Source organism: Vicugna pacos, chromosome 13 (genome assembly GCF_048564905.1).
Source record: "Vicugna pacos chromosome 13, VicPac4, whole genome shotgun sequence".
NCBI lineage: Eukaryota > Metazoa > Chordata > Mammalia > Artiodactyla > Camelidae > Vicugna > Vicugna pacos.
Window position 1 is genome coordinate 23,887,132 of NC_132999.1, and position 22,398 is coordinate 23,909,529.

The following is a 22,398-nucleotide window of genomic DNA, read 5'->3' on the forward strand; positions in this document are numbered from 1 at the left end:
ACAATGTGCACTTCTTCCCACTTCTGACAGAATAGATGACATTGTGGCCAGGGAGGGGGCGGGGACCTGACACAAGAAACCAAGCCTTAAGGTTTATTACATGAAATTCAGATAAAAAGCACTTCGAAGCCTCTTTCCCACAATCAAAAAACCACACTGGGCAAGATCAGAGCTTAACGGCCAAAAAAAAAAAAAAAAAAAAAGACACATTCAATCCCTGAGATCATTTTCCTGAAATAGAAAACTACATATGTTTCTCAAATTTCACATCAAGCCACTGCAGAGGCCAGACTGCAGGGCTGAATTGGGCCAAAGTAAGTAAGAGAGAGAGATGGTGGGGGAGGAGGGAAGGAGTGAAGGAGGGAGGAGGGAAGAGGAAGAGGGGAGGGGAAAGGGAGTAAACAGAAGAAAATGAGCTCGTCCCTCCACATCACCACATTTCCCTAGTACAATCTAAACTTCCAAACACCCCCAGTTTCATGGAACTTGAAGCTAGGGTTGCTTATCGGGCAGTCCTTACTTTGTCGAATTAAGACACATTGCCTTGGATTAGCAAGACTCCTTAAATTCAAAATGACTTCATGGTTGGCTCAGAGCTCAGTGTCTCTAGGGCCAGCAGCCAGGAACATATCCACTGCAGAGCCTCCCTCCCCTCTCCAAACTGACCTGCCTGACTTTTCCATAGAGACAGCAGAGCAAAATCCCAAGCAGACAGGCTGTCAGTGTTAATTAAAAGTCCAAACACCTCTTTAGAAACTATCTCCAGCTCAATATTTATACAGAATATAAGACTCCTTAACAGGCAGGTCTGGAGAGGGGAGCGGGAGGTTGAGGGCGGAAATAGGTTTGAATGGCATTTGGAACCCATTAATTTTTAAAAGACGGGCTGCCACTCTACATAGACCCGGAGAGGTTCAAAATGTAAGGAACCTGGGAAGATGAATGAGCTGAAGATTGTTTAGAGAGCCCAGGGAGAGTGCTCAGCTTTTGAAAAGAATAATATCTGGGCAATAATGAGAGCTGACACTTTTTATTGGTGAATGCAGTTTTGGGCATATTTTAACAACACAGGTTGACAATTTTTTGTATTTGACAAAAGGAAAAGCAATCTTCTAAATGACTTGGGAACAAAGGGCTCCCTGACCACAATTTCTTAATAACATTTAAGCCTTCTCTTCAAAGGCCCTTGACAATAGTTTAGAAACAGGAAGAAAGAAAAATGAAGAAAACAACAAGAATAGAAGGTATATTTAAAAAAATAATTAACTGGAAGAGGTGAAAAAGGAGGAGTAGTAATGGGTATACCATTTTGACACTAAATTATATCCCAAAGGTTTGAATTTAGCATTAGACTTTTACAATACTTTCTCCAAAGGAGTTTTAAGAAAGAAGCCAAAGAGAGACTTTGGTCAACACCATTGCCTCTGAGACCCAGGGTCCACAGAGGAGCTAAATGGATAACCTAATCTAGCCACCAAATTCTGCAGACAAACTGAGTGCCAGAAGCCCAAGGTTACCTGGCTGGTCCAGATACATCTTCCAAGTTTCAAATCGTGCCACCTTGTGTATCTTATGATGTGGGTTCTGGTCTCACAGCCCTTTCAGTATCATGGGTTCCAAGACTGAATAGTGATACTTTTCATCAGATTGACTGAAACTTAGAGGCTGACTAGAATCACACAGGTATAGCATATTCAAAAGGCCCAGTAACAAAGTACGCAAGAGTTCGTCTACAGTGGCAGCCATCCTGGATAGCAAACCAATTTAAGAGGTCACCAAGACTGGGAGGCCTTCTCAGCTCAGAGGAAGGACCCCTAAACAACACAGAGCCCCCTTAAAACTGAACTCCTACTTCATTTACTAGTTTCACCCTCAGAGTGAGAACCCTTTTGGGATGCAGTAATATCACCTGGAAAATAGGATCTCTATTCTTTAGCCCTTTTACAGTTTCCAAACATTTTCAGCAAAGAAGACATCATCACACTACTTGTAAATCAGGAATCCCATTCTGAGATTGTTCCACTTTATCACATTAAACAGCACAACAAGATTAACTTCTAAAAGTGATTCAAGGTCTCAGGGAAAACTGTTGGGTAAAGGAAATGCTATAGAGTAGCTCAGTTGGAAAATCACAGCCACAATGGCTATCAGCTTTCAGGCAGACAGAACTCATGTCTCATATGCGCACCAGAAAGCCCCCCCCCCCAAAAGAAAAATCAAAAAAAAAAGTTACGGAAACTGAGCAAATTCAGGCCAGTGGTTCCTAAGGAAGGGTGCATCTGGTAACCACCCAAGGTCACACATTTTTACCTCCTCTGTCCCAAAGGACAAAGGTGGGGATGATTAACCTTTTCTCTGCAGATCCGCTACTGATGAAAAAGTGACAAAAGAAACCTCAAGACTTTCTTGGAGTTTGCCTCAACATAGCAGATAAAGTGGGTTGTCACTGATCCCACAGTTACACATTAGTGTAGGGCAGCAGCAGGACTCCCATCATGGACCATCTGTGCCTCAAGTCCGACAGGCATGGATAAGAAGCCATGATGTGAAGCCCTGGTTCCCCTCCTGCCCCAACAGACCCGGCGTAGTCCATTCTCTCCTGCCCTCTCTGGACTTTCAGCCTCTGAACACTAACGGCCAGTGATCTCCTGACATCTGCTCATTTCTTCACACCCACGATAGCTCCCAGACCTTTGGTGACACTCTCACACTCCATGACTTGTGGACGCCTGATCACATCCACAAGAAGGCAAGACAAAACCCCCAAATTGGGGAGAGAACTCGTCAAACAGGTTACTGGGTTTCTAAGTGGCCCACCACCCACACCCTACATGCAAGCTGTTTAATAAATTTAGCTTCACCTTAAAAGTTAAAAAATAAAAAACAAAGACTAAAAGGAAAGAGAAATGGAAGTAGCACCTCTTGTGTACTACTTGGTATCAAAAACTGGTTAGAGGTTTTACTCACGATGTTCCACTGTCTCCATAAAACAAACCCAGGTAGTTTTTGTCCTCCTTCAACCCTAAAAGGAAACTGGGATTGAAAAGAATTAAATGATGTGCCCAAGTTCACCCAGCTGATCAATGGCAGAGCAAAACTTTGAGCTAAGGAGTACCTGGATCCAGCTCTTATAAGACTTTGAATAGTTTAAATAAATGTGGACCTACTGACTGCTAGACTAGAGAGGGGAGACCACTGAGGTGTTCTGTTAATATATAGGCAAAGAATAAGTGAATGAAGGAGGAAGGAAATCGTAAGCTACAGTTGCTTCAAACTATACACGGCCTCCCCTGTGATATCAACCATGCTCACCCTCCTCTCTGTCATTGTCACAGAAGGATTATAAATTAGTATCTGGGATAGGGGTCAATGTAACTGACTGAGAAATTATAATTTCGTGATTATCTTTTTACTTGCTCAATATTAGTTCTCCCTTTTTCCTTTAGTAGTAACAGAAACCCAATTTTATTCAGGTAGCAGTGCATCTAACTAATAGCCTGTTTTATCCAGCCTCCACTCAAGCTGGGTGTGAGTATAAACCAAGGATATGCAAGCAGAAGTATTATGTAGATCTTCAAAGAAGGCTTGTTAAAGAAGGCTGACTCAGTGTGTGTATATCCCTTTTTTTGGGTTTTTTTTTTGTAACCCCCACCTTCCTTCTTCCTGCTACATGTAATGTGGGCTGAAAAACAGACCCCAGCAGCCATCTTGGACCATGAGGAGACTTTGAGAACAGAAGTCAGGGCTGAAGATGGTAAAATAAAAATGTCAAAACAGCTAGTGTCCTTGATGACTCCACAGGGCTGTCATAGTGGCCCAAGACTCCATACATCTGGATTTATTTACAGAATAATGTGTTCAAGCCATTGTGATTTTGAATTTTCTATTATTTATATTATTCATCAGAGATAAGGGTCATATTTCTTCTGTAGAGAGTGAAAGCATGCTTCTTTCCCAAGAATAAGGCTAAAGAAAATCTAACATTTAAAGGCCATTTCTCAGCACTATTAAAAATACCAAAAAATAAGCTGATGTGAAAGGATGGCTGAATCACTCTTCCTAGAACCTAGAAGAACTGATTTGCACCACTGTTCTGAGAAATCATCCTTTAATACAACCATAAAACAATGCAAATCAAAGAGCTTTGCATCAATCATAACAGAAATAACTGTGCTTTTTTTCCAGAGACTCTTTAATTTTTGATACTATCTGAAAAATCCTTTTCAAGTTTCAGCCAAGGTCTAGCCAAAAAAATGTTACCTCTAGGATGACCTAAATTCATTCAATATTTTTCTAAAATGAAAAAATCAAGTTGTAAACCACAAGGAGAACCCACTTTACAGTTATAAGGATGGCTATAATTTAAAACAAACAAACAAACAAACAAACAGGAAAACAGGTGTTGGTGAGGATGTAGAGAAACTGGAATCCTCATACATTGCTGGTGGGAATGTTAAATGATGCTGCCACAATGGAAAAGTTCGGAGGGTCCTCAGAAACCTAAACATAGGATTACCATGTGACCCAGCAATTCCAGTCCTAGACATATACCCACAAGAATTGAAAGCAGAGACTCAAACAGATACTTATACATCAATATCCACTGCAGCATTACTTATAATAGCCAAAAGGAAGAAACAACCCAATTATCCATCAGGGGTCCATCAACCAATGTACAGAAAAGCAAAAAGTAGATTTTAAAAATGAAACACAGTAGAATAAGAGTTTAAATAATGATACCATTTTTGAGACTCTGGAGATTATATTTGGAAAGTGAAAAAAATCTAGATCAATAACCTGATCATAATCTTCTGACAGATTAATAAATAACTATAAGAAAAATAACAGTACAATAATATCCCTTAAAAACCCCAAACACAGAGAACTACACAAATCAGGAAAATAATTGCTATTTTTAAAAGGGATTACAATTTCTAAAGAACGTAAATTCATCTTTTAAAGTAGAAGACAGAATATTTATTCACAGCTTACACAGAACCGTGCACTGTACTGGATGGAAGAGGGAGGGAAGGGGAAATAATTTACAAAGAAATATAAGGGAAGATAAACTCGTTTTCCCATTTGCCATAGAAAAGTCTCAGAAATTCCAACATATAACTTCTAAAGCAAACTTATCAAAGAGTCTCTTGTACATAAGAAAACTGGTCATCAATTCTTTTAGTCCAAAGCCATAAAAATAAATGAGCTGAGACAAATCTCCCACACAGAATAATTCAAAATAATGTATGTAGATAACTCCACCCTCATGGAAATGAACATAACTCCCATCTCCGTAAGTGTGGGCTGTGCATGGTGACTTCCTTCAAGATAGAAGGAGGGAAGGAGTAACTTCACAGTGGAGAAACCTGACAAACACCTCAGCCAGGTGATCAACATCAACAGAGATGTCATACTGATAGCATGCACCCTTGATATGATAAGAACTGTACTTGACAGAAAATGGCACTGTAGTCTTCCTCCTGAAACATACTGCCCATGTCTCACCATGAGAAAAACACCAGACAAATTCCATTAGAAGGACATGCTACAGTACACATGACCAATACTCTTCAAAACGATCAAGGTCATCAGAAACAAGGAAAGTTGAGAAACTATCACAGCCAAGAAGAGACTAAGGAGATGTAACTAAATGTATATGGTATCTTGGATAGGATCTTGGCACAGAAAAAGGACATTAGATAAAAACTAAAGAAATATGACTAAGTATGGAATGGAGTTAATGCTAATATATCAGTATGGCTTCATTGTTGACAAATGTACCACACTAATGTAAGATGTTAATTAAAGGGGAAATGGGTATCAAGTAGTGTCTTCAGAAGTTTTCTGTAAATCTAAAACTTTAAAAATAAACTGTATTTGAAATTGTAACTGAATTTATAAGGACACACTTTAAGGTAATTTACAGAACATTGCCAACCTTTGATAATCTAGAAATTTCTCTCAGACTCCAGTGTCAAAAAGAGTTCTCCAGATCAGCAGTCAGATTTCTTCTTTGTTAACTCAGTTAATCTTGACTATGTTCTAATCTTTGCTTTGCCACTAGGAAGCTTGGAAACAAATAAGTAATTACGAAGACCCATATAGTCTCTAGGAAGCTCTTGGCTTCATCTTAGTTATTCTATTAATGTTTCCATTCACTTGTGATTTTTTTATATTTTTATCACTGTTTTTATCTTCTATTACCAGTCACTTCAAAGCTCTTTAGAGGGAGGATGGATATCTATGAGTATGTTTTTGTCTGATTATACAAAAGTTCATTATTCATATTTCTGACTTCCCATTTCTCATGTTACCAAAATCCTAGACAGTTATCCACTCAAAGTCTAGAATGTGGCAAATTACTAAAACACTGAGTTTCGGTTCTTGAATTACAAAATGGTGGTAACACCACCTGCTTTAACTGCTGGTTGGGAGGACTAACGGGATTCACTTTTGCTAACATGTTAGCACAGGTACAGAGAATGTGCTCAATAAATAATTGTATTATTAACAAAAACAGCACTAATTAGTTTCATTGATATAATGAAAAGAATGGAGCTGAATTACAAATTAGTCACAGGCCAAGTGGTGATTTTCTCAATGACAGATAAACAAGAGTAGCTACCACATTCTGGAGGATAAGAACAATAAATAAAGGGGAGAGGGGACAAGCAGGGGAGGACAGAAAAACAGATAAGGGGAGGAAGAGAAGGAAGACTTCTTTCTTACACAGTGTCACTGCCAAAACCAAGTCTGAAAGTTTAAGGCAAGGTGAAATCTGATCACTTTTCAGCCCTGACTAGAGTAATAAAAAGAAAAAAAAGAAAAGAAAAAAAAAACCACCCTCTAGCCTTTCTGGCACCCATTTCCCCAAGGCCTCCCAAAACAATCACAATAAGAGCCAAATAAACAGCAGATCTGAACCTCCTTGGCCCAGAGGATGCCAAGCTCAGATACCACTGCCCAAAGTTTCTGTGGCCTTGGCACATTCAAACTCAAATCCTCATCTTCCTTATTCTAGAAGAGGGGACAGACAATGGAGATTTTTTGTTAAAAGAACTATGCATTGTTTAAGTACTATGTGCTACACATTTTATCCACAGTACTTCTAACCCTGACAGAAGGGTCCAGATGAGGACCTGAGCCTGGACAAGGGGGTTGGGATGAGGAGGGAACTGTTTACTCCAGGTTCCTGCAGACAATACATGGCAGAAACACTGAACCCAAGTCAGCCCGACTACAAGGATTTCCCTCTTTTCCACTGTGCCAGAAACTTAATGCAAAGACTCCCTGCCAAAATCGATAGAGAAAGGAAACTAAATAAAACAGCTAATTCCTTCAAAAAATTTCTCAGCACTGTGTTGGAAGTTCTTCTGTTACCTCACTCAGTCAGCCCATACAACAACCCCATGGAGGAGTAGAGGTCATTATCCCAATTATATTTACAATCAAGAAAGTTCAGAGGGGTGACTTCTTTCACCCTGATCATGAACGTGGAAATAGAGAAGAGAGAAATAATTAAGAGATTAGGGAAACAACAGAAAAGACAGACAGATGTAAGACAGACGTGGGCAAGGATAGGGCAACCATCTGTAAAAAAGGAACTCAGTGCCTGGCACCCAAGGTCCACAGGCTCTGCTTTAGAGCTGAGGAAAATTAGAAAGGAGGTCTCTGAAGGTTCTGGCAAGTACAGACAAGGAGCAGGAAGAGGGGACTGCAAATCTGTACTGATGAAAGCAGAATGAGCCACAAGTGCTGCAGCCAACAAAAATGACAGGGATGACTGGACGGTCAAGAAATCATTTCTGAGCATTAAATTTTCTGCCTCCTCAGGATTTCAGATTGTCATGGGTGGGTATGGAAGCCCCCAAGCATGTTCTGACAGGCAAATCAGAAGCTGTCAATTTTTAAATTCACCAAATTCATTCAACCTTTTAAAATACTTCCAATCTTTCACAGGAGTGGACCACCTTACGGTCACCGATTACTTTCATGTGTCTTCTACTAGACAATGCTATCCCAACTTACCAGACCATATAACCACCTGGGGTGGTTATACAAATTTCCAGGTATCTTATGGAGGTTCTAATTTAGTAGACTTAAAACTGGAAGTCCTGGGAATCTGTGCTTTGAATAAAAGATTCAGCTGTTTCCTATAATCAGGCTGGTTTGGAAAAATTATTTTAATAGGACTCTCCCAAAAGCTTGCAAGGTTGGTATCATGATCCTCATTTTACAGATAAGGAGAATGAGATTCAAAGAAGAGAAGGCCATTTCCAAGGTCACCAAACTCACGTGTGGCCAAACTGAGTATAAGTCACGTTGTAATGCCACATCAGATATGCATGCCACTGTATTTAAATCTATCTAAGCCAGAGCTAGCTTCAAAAAGCCCACGCTTCTTGGTGTCTTAAAACAGCATCAGAAGCTAGGAAATGGGGGTGTAGACTATCTAGCACCATCAGAAAAACCAGGGAGGAATCAATGCCTTAACACCCAAGGGAAAACAGAAGGAAAAGCGAGGTCCTCCCCCATCTGTAGTTCTGCTTTGCAGTCCATAAGGTTTGCAAGCCCATGGAGTATAACTGATATCCACACTGTTAGCACTGCTTTGACTCCTAGGTCCATTTGGTTAAAATAATCAAAATGTTTCTTTCACTACTGCACAAAGGTAGGGAAAAAAAACTGAGAAAGGCCCTTCCAGATATAACTCTGGACAATTAATAACCCATCAAATGAGGAAAGTCCAGATGAGATCTTCACCCACATGCCAGCCTCCCTGGAGATGGTATATAATGGTGACTGACTGCACCTTCTGGGGTGAAGTTCAGGCCACTCCTCCAGAGCCCTCTCCCCAGAGAGGGGTGAGTACCTGAGGTTTCCTGAGGTCATTTTTATATGCATGTGGATCCCCTGTACCCTAGCATTTCACTGGTGGGAAGGGAGGATAATCAACAAGATGAATGACGTGCTTGTTGAAACACATCCTCTAATGTCTCCTCTCTGGAAGCCCCTGCTGCTGAATGAACTATCATGCCCTCATCAATTCTCTACAAGGAAGGGTCCAAATCATGCAAAATGAGGCAGATGGTGAGAGCACAGGGAAAATGGTACTTCCATTCCCAGCTTTCCATGAGTTTAAATAAAAAGGAAAATGGGGAGAACGTAGTCCTGTCTAAAGAGATGACTTTAAGACATACCTTAATAAATAAATACATACATACACTTACAGGTTTATCTGTCCTCTGGGAAACAATCCTCTTCCTCACATGCAATTCTAAATCATTCTGAAGATGAGAAGACCCCTCCCTACCCTGCTGCCTCCTCTTGTGCATCACCTGACATCTGAGCTCAAGATAATAACAGATTTGCATGCACTGAGATTTCATATCCAACCTGTTCGTATATATGCCATTCACACACACACCCACTCCATTCATTACCGCAGTCACAATCACACTCAATCAGTATTTTTTTCAAAACATCTCTGCCATGCAGTGCATCACTTATTTATAGCATTTGCAATTTACTGAGAAATATTGTTGACTTCAACATTCATACCTCAACACTCTGGGATGATTCAGGTACATTGATGTAAAAAACAACACAGCTTCATAGCACATCCATCTAGTTAACATTAAAATCAGCTTCCTTGAAAAATCTATCTCTTGCCTTAATTTTAGGGACCAAATAAAAAAAAATTCCTTTATTCACCATGTAAAAAGTGCCTTTGGAAAAACAGTTACATTTCACGACAGACTATTCATATCTCCTTTAGACGTGTCCAATTTTAATGAATGGTCTTCACCTTGGATACCCACATTCCAGGCCTCATGGGAACAGTGGTGTTTGGGCCTGTGCAGTGGAGGTGGAAGATGGATTCAAGATGTTTCAAGTATGTAAAATCGCATGCAGATGTACAAACAGTACGTCCAGTCAAAGCGAGTTAAGAAAGCAATATATATACAGACACCCGAGAATGGATGAACACAAATAAAATCCAACTTGTAATTAACATACCGTGCTGTGACACCTGTTGCCTTCCAGGATAAGAAGTCTGGGAGATCAAAGAAATGTCCCGCCTTATCCCAGCAAGTCTCTCTCAAGTTCTGCCAAATTAAATATATATTAGAATCAATTATGGGCTATTTTTTCTACCCCCTCCTCTTTTAATAATGTTTCAAAATTTTCAAAATAAAAGCATAGCCAACAATGCCCAACAAACATCTGTTCAGGGGCTGGGAAGGAGGGATGATATAAAAGCAGTACTATATAGGAAAGAAAAATTGGTGATTATTGATCCTTCCAAAAATGACTATAATTTCCCTTTTATTTCTCTTTACCAACCTGGAGCAGCAAGCAGAAGACTCAGTGAGGATATGCAATCCACCTTCCCAGTGAAGGGCAGGAGGATGCTCTTTAAGACATATAAATAAGATTTTGAAGCTGAACAGCTGTGAACTGGGAAGGAAAACTACACTCAGAAATTATCCGATGAAATGCAAAAGTGTCCTGCCATGAAAAACCACACCAACTGGTTCCAAAGGCAACAGGAATGATGGTCCCTACCCACAGAGACCTTCCAATCTAAGCCAGAGAGAATGGAATGGAATCAAGCTATTCTTATACATTTTTTTTAACATTTGCTTCTTCCAATCTCTTCCAAACTGCCAATATGGTCAGATTTTTGTTTTCTTGCCACTGGGCTTTTTCTTTCCTCTGCTGCCTCTGTCTGGAAGACTCCTTCCTCACTCACCACCCTGTTCCCTCCCAGGGTCTATTTTCCCTGCCCTCTCTGGTTAACCCCATCCACCTGCCCCTGAGGTCTTCCAGGTTCTACCTAGCTGAGGTCTTGCTGTCACACAACCCAGATCACCCCCAAGTATCTGGAGAATGGCTCTCTCTCCTGCTTGACTGTAAGCTCTATGAAGTCAAGGGCCTTGTCATTTTCATGTACCATAATATCTCAGACCATCTCCTCTCCTCACCTACACAGGACTGGACCCTTAGCTGTGAGGTAGAAATTATATGACTCTGGTCCCCTTACACACTTAACTGGACCAAGGGTGGACATGTGACCTAAATGAGCTATGATGATTCCTTCTCCCAGGAATTTAGAGTCAGGATCCAAATGGAGTCATTTAACTTCTGCCTATGAATGAAACTGAAGGTGAGATCAACTTGGAAATGGTGGAGTGGCCATTTTTTTGCCAAGTATCTGGAGAAGCAGAACTTCACAAAGAGAAAAGCAATGCAGACAGAAGCAGCAGCAAGAAAGGTTTCCTACCATCCAAGCAACTCTACGTGTCCTGATTTGAATTATTCCCTCCCTAAGAGTTTACAACGTAAAGGAACGTATCATAAGCATAAGTGCGTCTTTGGGAACCTAATGACCACGTGGTAAAAGCCCAAAACAGCCATATTCCAGTCTCTGCTAGAGGGTGATGCACAGCAGGCACTCAATAAATACATGCTGAAAACTAGACAGACTGCTCAGTTTCACCTTCTGCTCTCTCTCATGAGAGGGGCGAGTCAGGGTTTATAAAGGGTTTCCAAGTGCGTTATCATCTCCTCAGAACGATACAAAAGTCCTGCGTGTTGTGACATCTATTTAACAGAAATAGAACTGGAGTTTATGTCCCTTTGCCCTCAAATTCTAAGAGTTCTTCCCATTTTCTCCTTCCCTACCACCACTCTATGAATACAGACATCTCTACACAGCAGAGAAACTGAGTATTAACCCAGGAACACAGTCCTACTAATACAACAGTAACATCAAAAGGGTTCAGATGTAAAAGGCAGTATTAAGCCCATTTTCTGTTATTGTTGCTGGTTATTTGTTTTAAATTTGGGTTAGAGCTTACATTTAGAAAGGGCTAAACTTTCCTTTGAACACCCGAACATCCTGATGTTACACAAAGCGACACTTAAAAGTGACTAAATATGCCGAACACAGCTCTGAACTAGCAGCATTTTTATACACTAACAGGTCACAATTAGAAAATGGTAGCCTTTCTAGGAACGAATGTTTGTGTCCCCACCAAATTCACATGTTGAAGCCTTCATCCTCAATATGATGGTAATTGGTACAATGTTATTAACAAAGCTAGAGATTTTATTTGAATTTCAGTTGTATTGATGGAAATGTTCTGTATCTTGACTGTATGAATGTCAATATTGTCAATGTTAATATCATAGTTGTGATACTGTATTACAGTTTTGTAATATGTTACAGGAAATTAGGTAATGATCTCTCTGTATTATTTTTATAACTGCATGTTAATCTATAATTATCTCAAAATAAAAAGTGTAATTTAAAAATAAAGTCAATGAATATTACCACCTGAAAAATTAACAATTTAGGTAATCCTCAAATATCACATTTTCTTAAATAAGACAGATTCATGTTTTGTTTTCTTATAAATAAACTGAATAACTTTGTCTTAAAAAAAAGAAAATGCTAGCCTTTGAAATTATGAGTCAAACAACTAATATGCCTTCTGGTTAGTCCTCCAAATCTCTTCCCATGTGCTTTGTGGTTTTGGTGATCAGTTCTCAGGGAGAAAAGGCAGCCTCCTTCTAAAGACTCCAGAAATCCAAGGCCGATCATAAATAAACCACAAAATCACTGCAGCAACCATCAGTGCTTCTGGCCAGAGCCAAGCAGTCTTCCTCGACTCAGAAAACAACTGCTTCAGTTAGATCTTGTATATGGTCATTGGAGACTTTGCAGAATGAGAGCTTTCAGCCTGCAGCCACGCAGACAGCCACTGTGGACAATGGAACCCAGGCAGAATGTCTCCAAGAGAACTTCAGAAAGAGACACGCTGGGGGCAGGAGGCATAAGGCAGACAAGCAGCACCATCTTTTCTGAAGACAAGGCTAGCTTCCCTAAGCAAAGCCAGAGACCCTGGCTCTACCTCTCTATAGGATGAGAAAGCAGGACAGAAGTGTGAAGTGGCCTTAGGAATGCACGCGATCTCAGGGGAGAAGACAGCAGTATATATTCCCTGCCTTCTCTACCAAAGCAAATCTGGAGCTGAGCCAGCAAAGGGAAGGGGGAGAGACTTTGCCTGGATGACAGGAGATGTCTCCAAAAGCCTGATCCCTTACTTGGAGATGCTGACACTACCTACGAGGTTCCCAAGCTGTTCTTCCACTGGGCTACGTGCTTCACAAGTGCTTAGTCATCAAACACCAGACTGGCCAAGGGCATCCTAGCCCCCATAGATGGATTTTTAATCCAATTCTGCAGGAAAATCTCACCATCCCTCCCCCCTCCCCAGCCAGTACAGCCCAGTCAAGGGCCTCAATCTTACTGAATTAATACTATCCTTAGAACCACTGGGCCTGCATCAAGACACAGCGACTATCCCCTTAGATTCCTCCACAGCTTAGTCGTAACCCACATGCCTTGTCTCCTTGGATTCTCAGGGTGGTTCAGAGGTATAGTCGATACACAATAGTCGCACATGAAGAATGCAGAAACTGAGGTTCGGATTACAAGGCTTTAGGCCAAAGTTACGAGGGGCCTCCAGCTCTTAAGTGGGTGTCCCTTCCTTCCACTAGGCCACAGACACCACCCTGAGGCTCCTGGGTCTCTCAGAGCTGTGGGTTTTGGCCTTTTGGAAGCATCATGATGGAAGCCATTATCAATCTTTAGAGGAAAAAAAAAATAAAAACAAAACAAAGAAAAGTCTCCCCCAAGCACTTTTTTTTGTAACATGTTTTTTAAAATTGCAGAGATTTCACTTTCAATCCTGGCAAGTCACTTAATTTCTCCGTCCCTAATAACAACTTCCATGTACAAACAGTGCACAGGTTAGAGGGAAACAGAGCAGGTCCCCAACACATATGCGAGCTTGAGCGCACCTCCTTAGGTAAGAGCTGGACCCAGTTCAAACTAGGAGCTCTCTGTGTTGAATGAGCTAAGTCTGTCTTCCAGTCACCAAACAAGTACCCAAAATTAGTTTTTTTCAAGGAAACAAAAAAAGAAATCAGCAATGATTTGGGGTGTGTGACTTGGTAATTAAGTCTTCTTCATTCCAATGACAATCCTTTGAGCTAAGCAATCCCTCAGGCTTGAAAGCAACTGGAGAAGAACTCTTTTTTTTTTCAAATCATCTATTACTTCACAAAACCACAGCATGTCTTGGGAGGAGGCTACTACCCTAAACACACACAGCTGTGGTCTCGGCAGACAGGGGGAAGGTTGAGCAGTGTATCCAAGACTCAAAGGCAGGTGGCAGCCACCCTGCCAGCCTGGGGCAGAGAGATGTAACTTTCTCCCTCTCCTCACTGCCAAGTCCAGGTAAGCAGTGAGGTCTCTGCTAGCTTCTGGACACTGAGGGAACTTGGCGGAGAGGAAATGAAGCATATACTGCAATGTATGCCAGGAGACGCCAGGGTCTTGGAGCAGCATGAGAGAGTAGGGATGATCAGTTAACAAAGGATCATCTAAGTATTTTGTTATGACTTGTGAAGGGATTCTATCTGGGCTCCCTGCTGTGTGCAGTGAATGAAAGGGAGGAACACAGTTCCTTAATTCCTCTCCCAGTAAATGATCCTGCCGGAACATCCCACAGACCCATGATGTTGTTTCCCAGCACCACTACCCAGAAAAAAGCAATACCTTATCCTCACACTACTTTCAAGACTCCAAATTAGGGCACAGGCTGATAGCCCAGAGAGGAAAGATGTTTCAGGAAGTAACTTAGTCCTCAATGCCATTCTTAAAAGAAAAATGATGCTGAAAACATGGACTGGGTCATAATCCCCAACCAGAAACTTCCCAGAATGAATGAAACAATTTTGTGCTTCAAACTCCCATCCACAGAGAAAAAGACGAAACACTGGAGATAGTTCAAGTCAGAAAGATAGACACACTGAAAGGTTTGTGTTACCAGAGGCATCTTTCTAAATACTTAAAACCTACCATGACATTTCTTTGTTTAAAATGGCTCAACAGTTCCTTGTGGCCTAGAATCACATTTTATCTCCTTGGCATAGCTCTCAGGACACTTAACAACCTGGCTCCAACTTGGCCATTATTTTTATGAGTCCTTCTGGGCTCCATGCCCATCACCCCTCTCCTAGCCACTCTCTACCTGATCTCACCTCATTTATTTCCTTTCTCCAAACTCACTATACAATTTCATATTCTCCTGCCTCCACTGAGGCAGATGCCGCTACTTGAATTGACTTTTCCATCTTCTCTCACGACCAAACCTCTCCCTTTGATTCAAATGCAGCTCAGATGTAACCTTTTCAGTGAATCCCTCCATCCCTCGCTGTGTCCTAATTATATGTTCACATGCCTAGGTCCATCTCAGAATGACAAACTCCTGGAGGGCAAAAGCCAGCTAACTCGAGAAAAAAAATGCAAAAAGTTTCAGGAAGTATAAAGAAATATGAAGTCAGATCCTCTCCAAGTAAAGTTCCAGTGAAGCTGGAGAAAGATGTCTGCAAAGGAAATGGTAATGAATAAAATGATATATGACAATAATGTAATGAGTCTGATACCAAGGTTTGGTGAGTCAGCCTCATAACTTTCTCATAAGATTGTGAGTGTGGCCATATATCTGCTTCTAATGAGTAATCACAGACAGGGTCTGGGAGAAGGAAAGGGCTTTAGGGCCCCAGGTGGGCCCCAAAAAAGACTTCACGGGGGATAGATCTGAGCTGAAACCTAAAGGGCAAGTAGAAGAAATATTTATGCCACAGCTGAGAATGACACTCAATGAAAAAAACTCTGAAATGACAAGATAGATCACCCTCATTAGAGAAGGTTTTGTTTAACTACCTTCAGAGAATTTATTTGTAAAATGAAATATTCCATCATATAATTTAAATCATTGAGTTTTCAAGAACCAAATACAGCTAAGCACCCTCCCTTGCATCTCCCCTAAAGCCCTGTTGCACAGAAAGGTAAATCTATAATCCACCCTAGAGCTGATTTCCCAACCATAAAAATGTTATCATTTGCATGAAAACTGATCATATCCTGCAGAGTAGGCTTTGCCCAGGAATGTGATACCACCACATGCATTAGGAAAACAAGGCTTTGGTATGTGGGCTCTAAGAACTGTGGAGTCAGGCAGACCTGAGTTTGATTACAGTCCTCGCCATTTCCCAGCTGTGTAGCGTTAGGCAAATTAATTTCTCTAAGCCCCAGTTTCCTCAAGGCCACATGACTAGCATCCACCTCAAAGGACATTGTGAGGGTTAAATGAAATACTGTGGAGTGCCTGGTAAGTCAGAGGGTTTCACTCTAATTACTGCTGCAGAGCTTCATGTGTTTCAAAGCACTTTGACATGTATGATCTCATCTGATCTGTTTCATTCTTTAAGGCAGGGAAGGCAAGAAATTATAAACCTCACCTTGCAAGTTAAGAAAGTAAAACCCAGGAAGGGATCACAACTGTCCCAAGGTTACACAACAGAGAAGCAGACAGACAGACTGAAATGCAGATCTAAAGCCCAGCCCAGTCCTAGTTCAGGTGTCCACCTCTCTAAAGCACAGTAAAATGCAGGCAGAGGAAAGGGGAAGGATGCCACAGTGACCGAGATAACATGGCTCCTAGTGGGTGGTCCTGCCTATGGAAGGAAAGATCCTAACACGAAGAGGAGGCTTTGGAGTAGATAACGTCTTGGATCAGACATGAAATAAAGTAGATTTGGACAGAGAGGTAAGGATGTCTCCCTTAACCACCTCATTCTCCTGGGCCCCTTCCTACCCTTCTCATGGCTTTTCTATCTCCTTCTTGACCTCTGTGTCCTTAGTTTCCCTTTAAATGTACGTGTTCTTGCCTCATTCAAATGCCCTTCACAACTGTTCGTGTGCTCCCTGGACACTCTCAGTTATTCCCATGGTTCCAACCAACTACAAGTCTAATAACATGACAGATTTCAAACTCCAAACTTCCCAGAGACACATCTTCTGGATTGCCCACTGTACCTCCTACTCAACACATCCATAACAGAATCTGATATTTTCCCCAAATGTCTTCCTCCTCCTTGGATTTCTAGATGTCAGGTGATCCAGTTACCTAAGGAGTCATCTTCTCCTTCTCCTCTCTCATTCCTTACATCCAATCATCCTTCTAGTATAAACTCACAATCCATGAAGAAGTTCCCACCTCTTCACCTCCACCCCATATTAGTCAGTGTTCTCCAAAGCAATAGAACCAATATACATGAAATCTCTTTATACACATATGTATATCCCTATATAAGTATATCTGTGTATATACACAGATATATATAATAAATACATGTATTTATAATAAGGATAGGCTCACATGATTATGGAAGCTGAGTCCCAAAATTTTCAGTTGGTAAGTTGAGACCCAGGAGTTTCAGTCTGAGTCTAAAGGCCTGAATACCAGGAGAACAAATGGTATAATTTCTAGTCTGAAGACCAACAAGCTCAAGACTCATGAAGATCCAATGTTTCCATCAAAGGCAGGAAAAGACTGAAGTCCCAGCTCAAGGCAGTCAGGTAGGAGAAGTTCCCTCTTTCTCAGCCTTTTTATTCTATTCAGGTCTTCAACTGATTACATGGGGCCCACCAACATTAGAGGGGAGAATCTGCTTTCCTCAGTTGACCAGTTCAAATATTAATCTCACTCAGAAACACCCTCACAGACACACTCAGAATAATGTTTGATCAAATGTCACCCTGTGGCCCACTCAAGTTGACATAAAAAATTAAACATCACACCACATCTTGCGTATCCTATTTTCAGTCCGTCATATTCTATCACCTGGATTATTGCTATCACACTATCACATCTATGGTATATCATCAAAGTGGCCACAATTCTCCCCCTCCCTGTATTAATGCCCTTTGCAATATGGCTCTGTAGCTCTTCCCATCAAGAGGTTGATCTGTTTCTCCACCACTTGAATTGGGGCTGGGCTTAAGACCAGTTTTGACCAATGCAATGAGGCAGAAGCACCACTGTGGTACTTCTGAACTGAGGTCTCAAAGACCTTGCTTTGGTCTTCATGGAAGGTTGAGCTGCCACATGAAGCAGCTCAGGCTGACCTGCTATAAGATGAAGGGACACGTGGGGTGAAGACGAACCACTTGAAGAGAGCTGAGCAAAGTAAAGATGGCAGCCCTCTGTAGACTCCTGAATGAATCAGCAGGGACCAGAAAATCCATTTAGCTTAGCCCATCCCAAATTAGCAAGCTGCATCGTCATAAGGTTAAATAAATAGTTGTTTGGGGGCTCCATTTGGGGTTACAATGGTTTGTTATCACCCTAACTGATACAGCTTTTAATTTTCAAATCCTAACCCCTTCAATTCCCACCCTCTACACAGCCAACTAGAAAATACTGCCTTGGCCTATGTGAAATATGTATTTGACTATACAAAACATTCATTCATCCATTATTTATTTGGTATCCCCTACATGTCAGGTACCATGCTCAGTGCTAGGAAAATGAGAGCACCCAACAGACACAGTACCCACCACCAGGGAGCTGGCAATCTAGTACCCTTTGACCCCTTTAAAGTTTTCTACTACCTTGGGAGTTAAAGATAAAATTCATTTATATGGCATGTGTGAACCACTTAGTACAAATCATGTCTTGCTCTCCAGCTCTATCTCTGATCGCTCTGAGACACTACACTAGAACCATCCACAGACATCGTCCTTTTTCTCACCATTAATATCTTCATTCATAGTGTTCCTTACCTGGATGCCCTCCCTCTCTCACCTGGCCAACATGTGCTCATCATTTATCACTCAAGTGTCATCCACTCTACAAAACTGCCTCTGATTCCCCCAAGCTGAGTATGGTGCTCCTGTGCTATGCCCCACTGATACTCAGCGAATATCTCATCATCTGTTCACGTGTCTGTCTCCCTCACCAGCCCAGAAGCTCTAAGAGGCAGGGATTGTGGTTTTTCGTTTTTTGGTTTTTTTCCAATCTCTCTGTTCCTAGGACCTAGCATTGTATGTGATCTATAGATGATGAATAACATTAGCTTAATGAATGAACAAATAAATGAATGAGCAGGGATGTGCACGCTAAATAGGAGTTTGTGGAAACGGAGATAAGGAATGAATGGATAAATGAATGAGGCTGTGGATAAGAACTGTCCCAGTTTTCTCTTTTCTCATTCAAGTTAATGGCTTTTTACCGTCTGTCTTAGGGGCAGAGATAGGTTCTAGCCAAGCCAGACTGCCAGGAAGATAAATTAGTCTTCTGGGGGTGAGCAGGTCTTTTGGAGAAGTTTCATTTTAATTGCAAAATGGATTCATTCATTTCCTGGCTGGGACTCCTGGGTCAGTGCAGCACCACACTGAATGGCTGCCAAGCGCAATGGAGTGGGTAACGTCTGAGGGGGGAAAAGTTCTCCAACCAATGTCGAGTGTTCTCAGACATCTGAGGACAACCTGGTGTCAGGTCCAGGCTAAATCATAAGGATAACCCTCGTCTTTCTTCCCTAAATTTCTTTCAACCCAAATTTTACCTTCAGCTTTCAGCATCACCTCCACCCAGTCCCCCATCCCTCATACTGACTGATGCAGTGGCAGGTCTAGTAATGCAATATGCCACTCCACTCTAAGGGGCCTCTGTACACTCTGCTGCATCTTCTCCAGAGCCAAATTGCAAAAATGCTTCTCCTGGCTCTAATACTTCTTAGCTGTGTGGCCTTGGGAAAGCCACTCAACTGCTCTTCACTTCAAATTCCCTGTCGTATGATAAGTACAGAGCACAATAATAGTACCTTTGCCACAGCTTTTGAGAGAACAAATGAGCCAGTGTCTGTGAAGGGTTCAGAATAGCTGAGTCAGAGTAAACACTTCTTAAACGATTGTTCATATTATTAGTTAGCATGTCAGTTCCACCACGTTTGCATCTTCAGGAAAGAGCAGGGGCTTTGGAGACTGACACATCTTAGTGCAAACCTTGGTTCTCCCACTTGGTAGTTGTATTATTTCTGGCCAACAGTCACCTAATATCTACGTCTCTCCCTTTGTTCATTCACAGCAATGTCTAACTCATAGTACTGTTAGCAGGAATTCAATTTGAGGAGGTTATACGCGTTACTATGCTCATCCTGGACAATCCCCAATAATCATTAATTTCCCCCACAATCCTTACTCTTCCCAAATTCTGTGGGGCCTATCCCTCTCTCCTACTAGACTCTTAGGTCCTTTGAAGGAGGGTCCATAACGAACACATCTGTATCCCTACAGTTAACATGAAATAAGTATTTCTTAAATGTGGTTTACTGACCATGCAATACTTTGTCCATTAGTCCTGCTTGATGGCCAGGTGTGTGCTATGTATGAAGGTGACCACGGATGAATATACTGGTCCTAATTCTCAGGTTGCTTATTGGGTAGGTGGAGCAAAGAGTCTGCATAGAAAACACTCAGCAGGGATATACAAATAGCATAGAATAATTTGAGTTTGAAAATATCTGATTTATAAACTAAGGATGCTGCATGGTCATGAAAGAAAGGTACTGCTGTGGGCAGGCAGTGGAGGAAAGGTATTACTTGGGAGGGAGTGTCTGGCCTTGGTGTGGAGGAAAGGCAATGACTAAGGAAGATGAGAGGGAGAGCAGTCCAGCTGGAGCAACTGTCTGAGCAAAAGCGCAGGAAGCAGCAGCAACTGCATCCATGACCATGGAAAAGGAACCCTGGGAAGGTCACTTGGAGAGATGTGTGCTGAGGGGAGTTAAGAGGTAAATCTGAATTCATATTAGATGCTCAGGTCACAAAAGAATGGGGGCCACCATCAGTACTGGGCAGGGGGTGATTTGTAAATCCAGTTTTAGAATGGTGAGGACAGCAACAACATGGAAATCTGGAGGGGAGAAGAGGCAGGAGGAAGTTTCATATACATTTCTGATACAGAGGAAGGAGAAAGAGCAGAGGAAAAGGAAAAAAGGAAGGAAATTGGAGGCAAAAGAGAAGGCAAGCAAGAGGGGAAGGAGATGAAACAAAAAAAGATTAGGGAGAAGAGGAGGAGGGAGGAGAAGAAAAAGACAAAAGCAAAAGATGAACAGAGACGGGGTGAAGAGAAAGAATAGGGGTGAAGAGAAAGAATAGGTTAAACACGAGAAGTGAATAAAAGGAGAAAGACAGAAAAACAGCAAGATGAAAAGGATGTATGGAAAACAACAGCAGGACCACGGCAATGTCCCCGACGAGACAAAACGTGGAGAGGGAAGGGCAGGAGCCAGAGCCCCACTCATGGTCTGCACCCTGTCTCTCCTCTGGGGGAATGAAGTCATGGCTGATGTCACCGCCGCTGAGTCACACGCCCACCAAAGGAGAGGTGGAGGAGCCCCCGCCCGATGTTCAGTCCCACCCTCCTGGACCGGAGGGGTTACTTCCCTGCCTTGTGCTCCGGGACACTGTCTGCCTAGCCTGGTCCTGATATGACTGAAATGAGGAGAGCTTCTCCTTGTGCCCAGGGAGGACACTGCAGCCACAGGGGCATGCCAAGCGCATTGCCACTGAGTCCTCAGGTCCAAACCCTTGAGATGGGACATGAAGAACAGATGTGAGAAATCTTCTGGTTCTTTTCTGATTGGGGCTAGGGCTCTATCCCATGATGTCCAAAAAGGCAATTCCCGTAATAAACAGCACTGAATACAAAAGGGACTCAAAAGGTGTATTTTGACTGACTCACTGAACTGCCTTCTCACATTCTGAGTTCTCACCACGTTCTATCTGCAGCCCCCAGAGGTCCCCCTCCCTCAGACCTCCTCATGCCAGTCCATCCACCTTGCCTGCCGTGCAAGACCACCCCACCGAATGCTGACCTCTGTCAGCCCCCAGTCTCCAGGCCACCTCCTCCTGACCCTCTTCCCTAACCAGGGTACATTTCCAGAGGGACCTGAACATCCATCCTACTGAAAGAGCACTGACTTTACTTCTTCCCCTCTTCTTGAACATTAGCAGCTTGAGGACAGGGACTCTGTTCTGTTTCTTCCCAGCATTTAACAAAGGATTTGGAATAAAATAAATTTTCAATAAATATTTGCTGAAGGCATGAATGTCCAAGGTCAATTCTGGCAGAGACTTATGAACACCACACTGGTAATTTTAGACCTCTTCTGAAACATATACCCACTCTTACAGCCATCATCCTGAGAATGTCAGTTGCTGAAGACAGTACCCTATAAGCTACTAATAATAGTGCAACTGAAACTGCTCTGGACACAGCTGCCTGGGGCATCTGAGGATGGATCTACTCTTCCCCTGACTCCTCCACTCTCCTCAACCCTTGGCCTGTGAGCTGTTGTGGAGAGGACACAGGCTTGAGTTAGATTTGACTCAGATGCCCAGTTCTACCCTCACTAGCTACAGAAGGTACACCTCTCTCAGCCTGTCCACACTGGCTTCAACAGGAATACCACAAC

The 22,398-nt window shown here is 42.1% G+C and overlaps 1 protein-coding gene across 8 annotated transcripts in view; it reads right to left on the reverse strand.

Moving 5' to 3' along the window:
- Window positions 1–22,398, reverse strand: part of FGGY (FGGY carbohydrate kinase domain containing) — a 389,879-nt gene that overhangs the window by 316,502 nt on the left and 50,979 nt on the right. For all 8 annotated transcript variants that reach the window (XR_012079073.1, XR_012079071.1, XR_012079072.1 and 5 more), the window contains exon 5: window positions 10,021–10,109. Coding sequence is in view for 5 of the 8 variants with exons in the window: in XM_072974343.1 (XP_072830444.1) it covers window positions 10,021–10,109 (89 nt within the window). In the remaining 3 variants the exon portion in view is untranslated. The remainder of the gene's footprint in view (window positions 1–10,020; window positions 10,110–22,398) is intronic.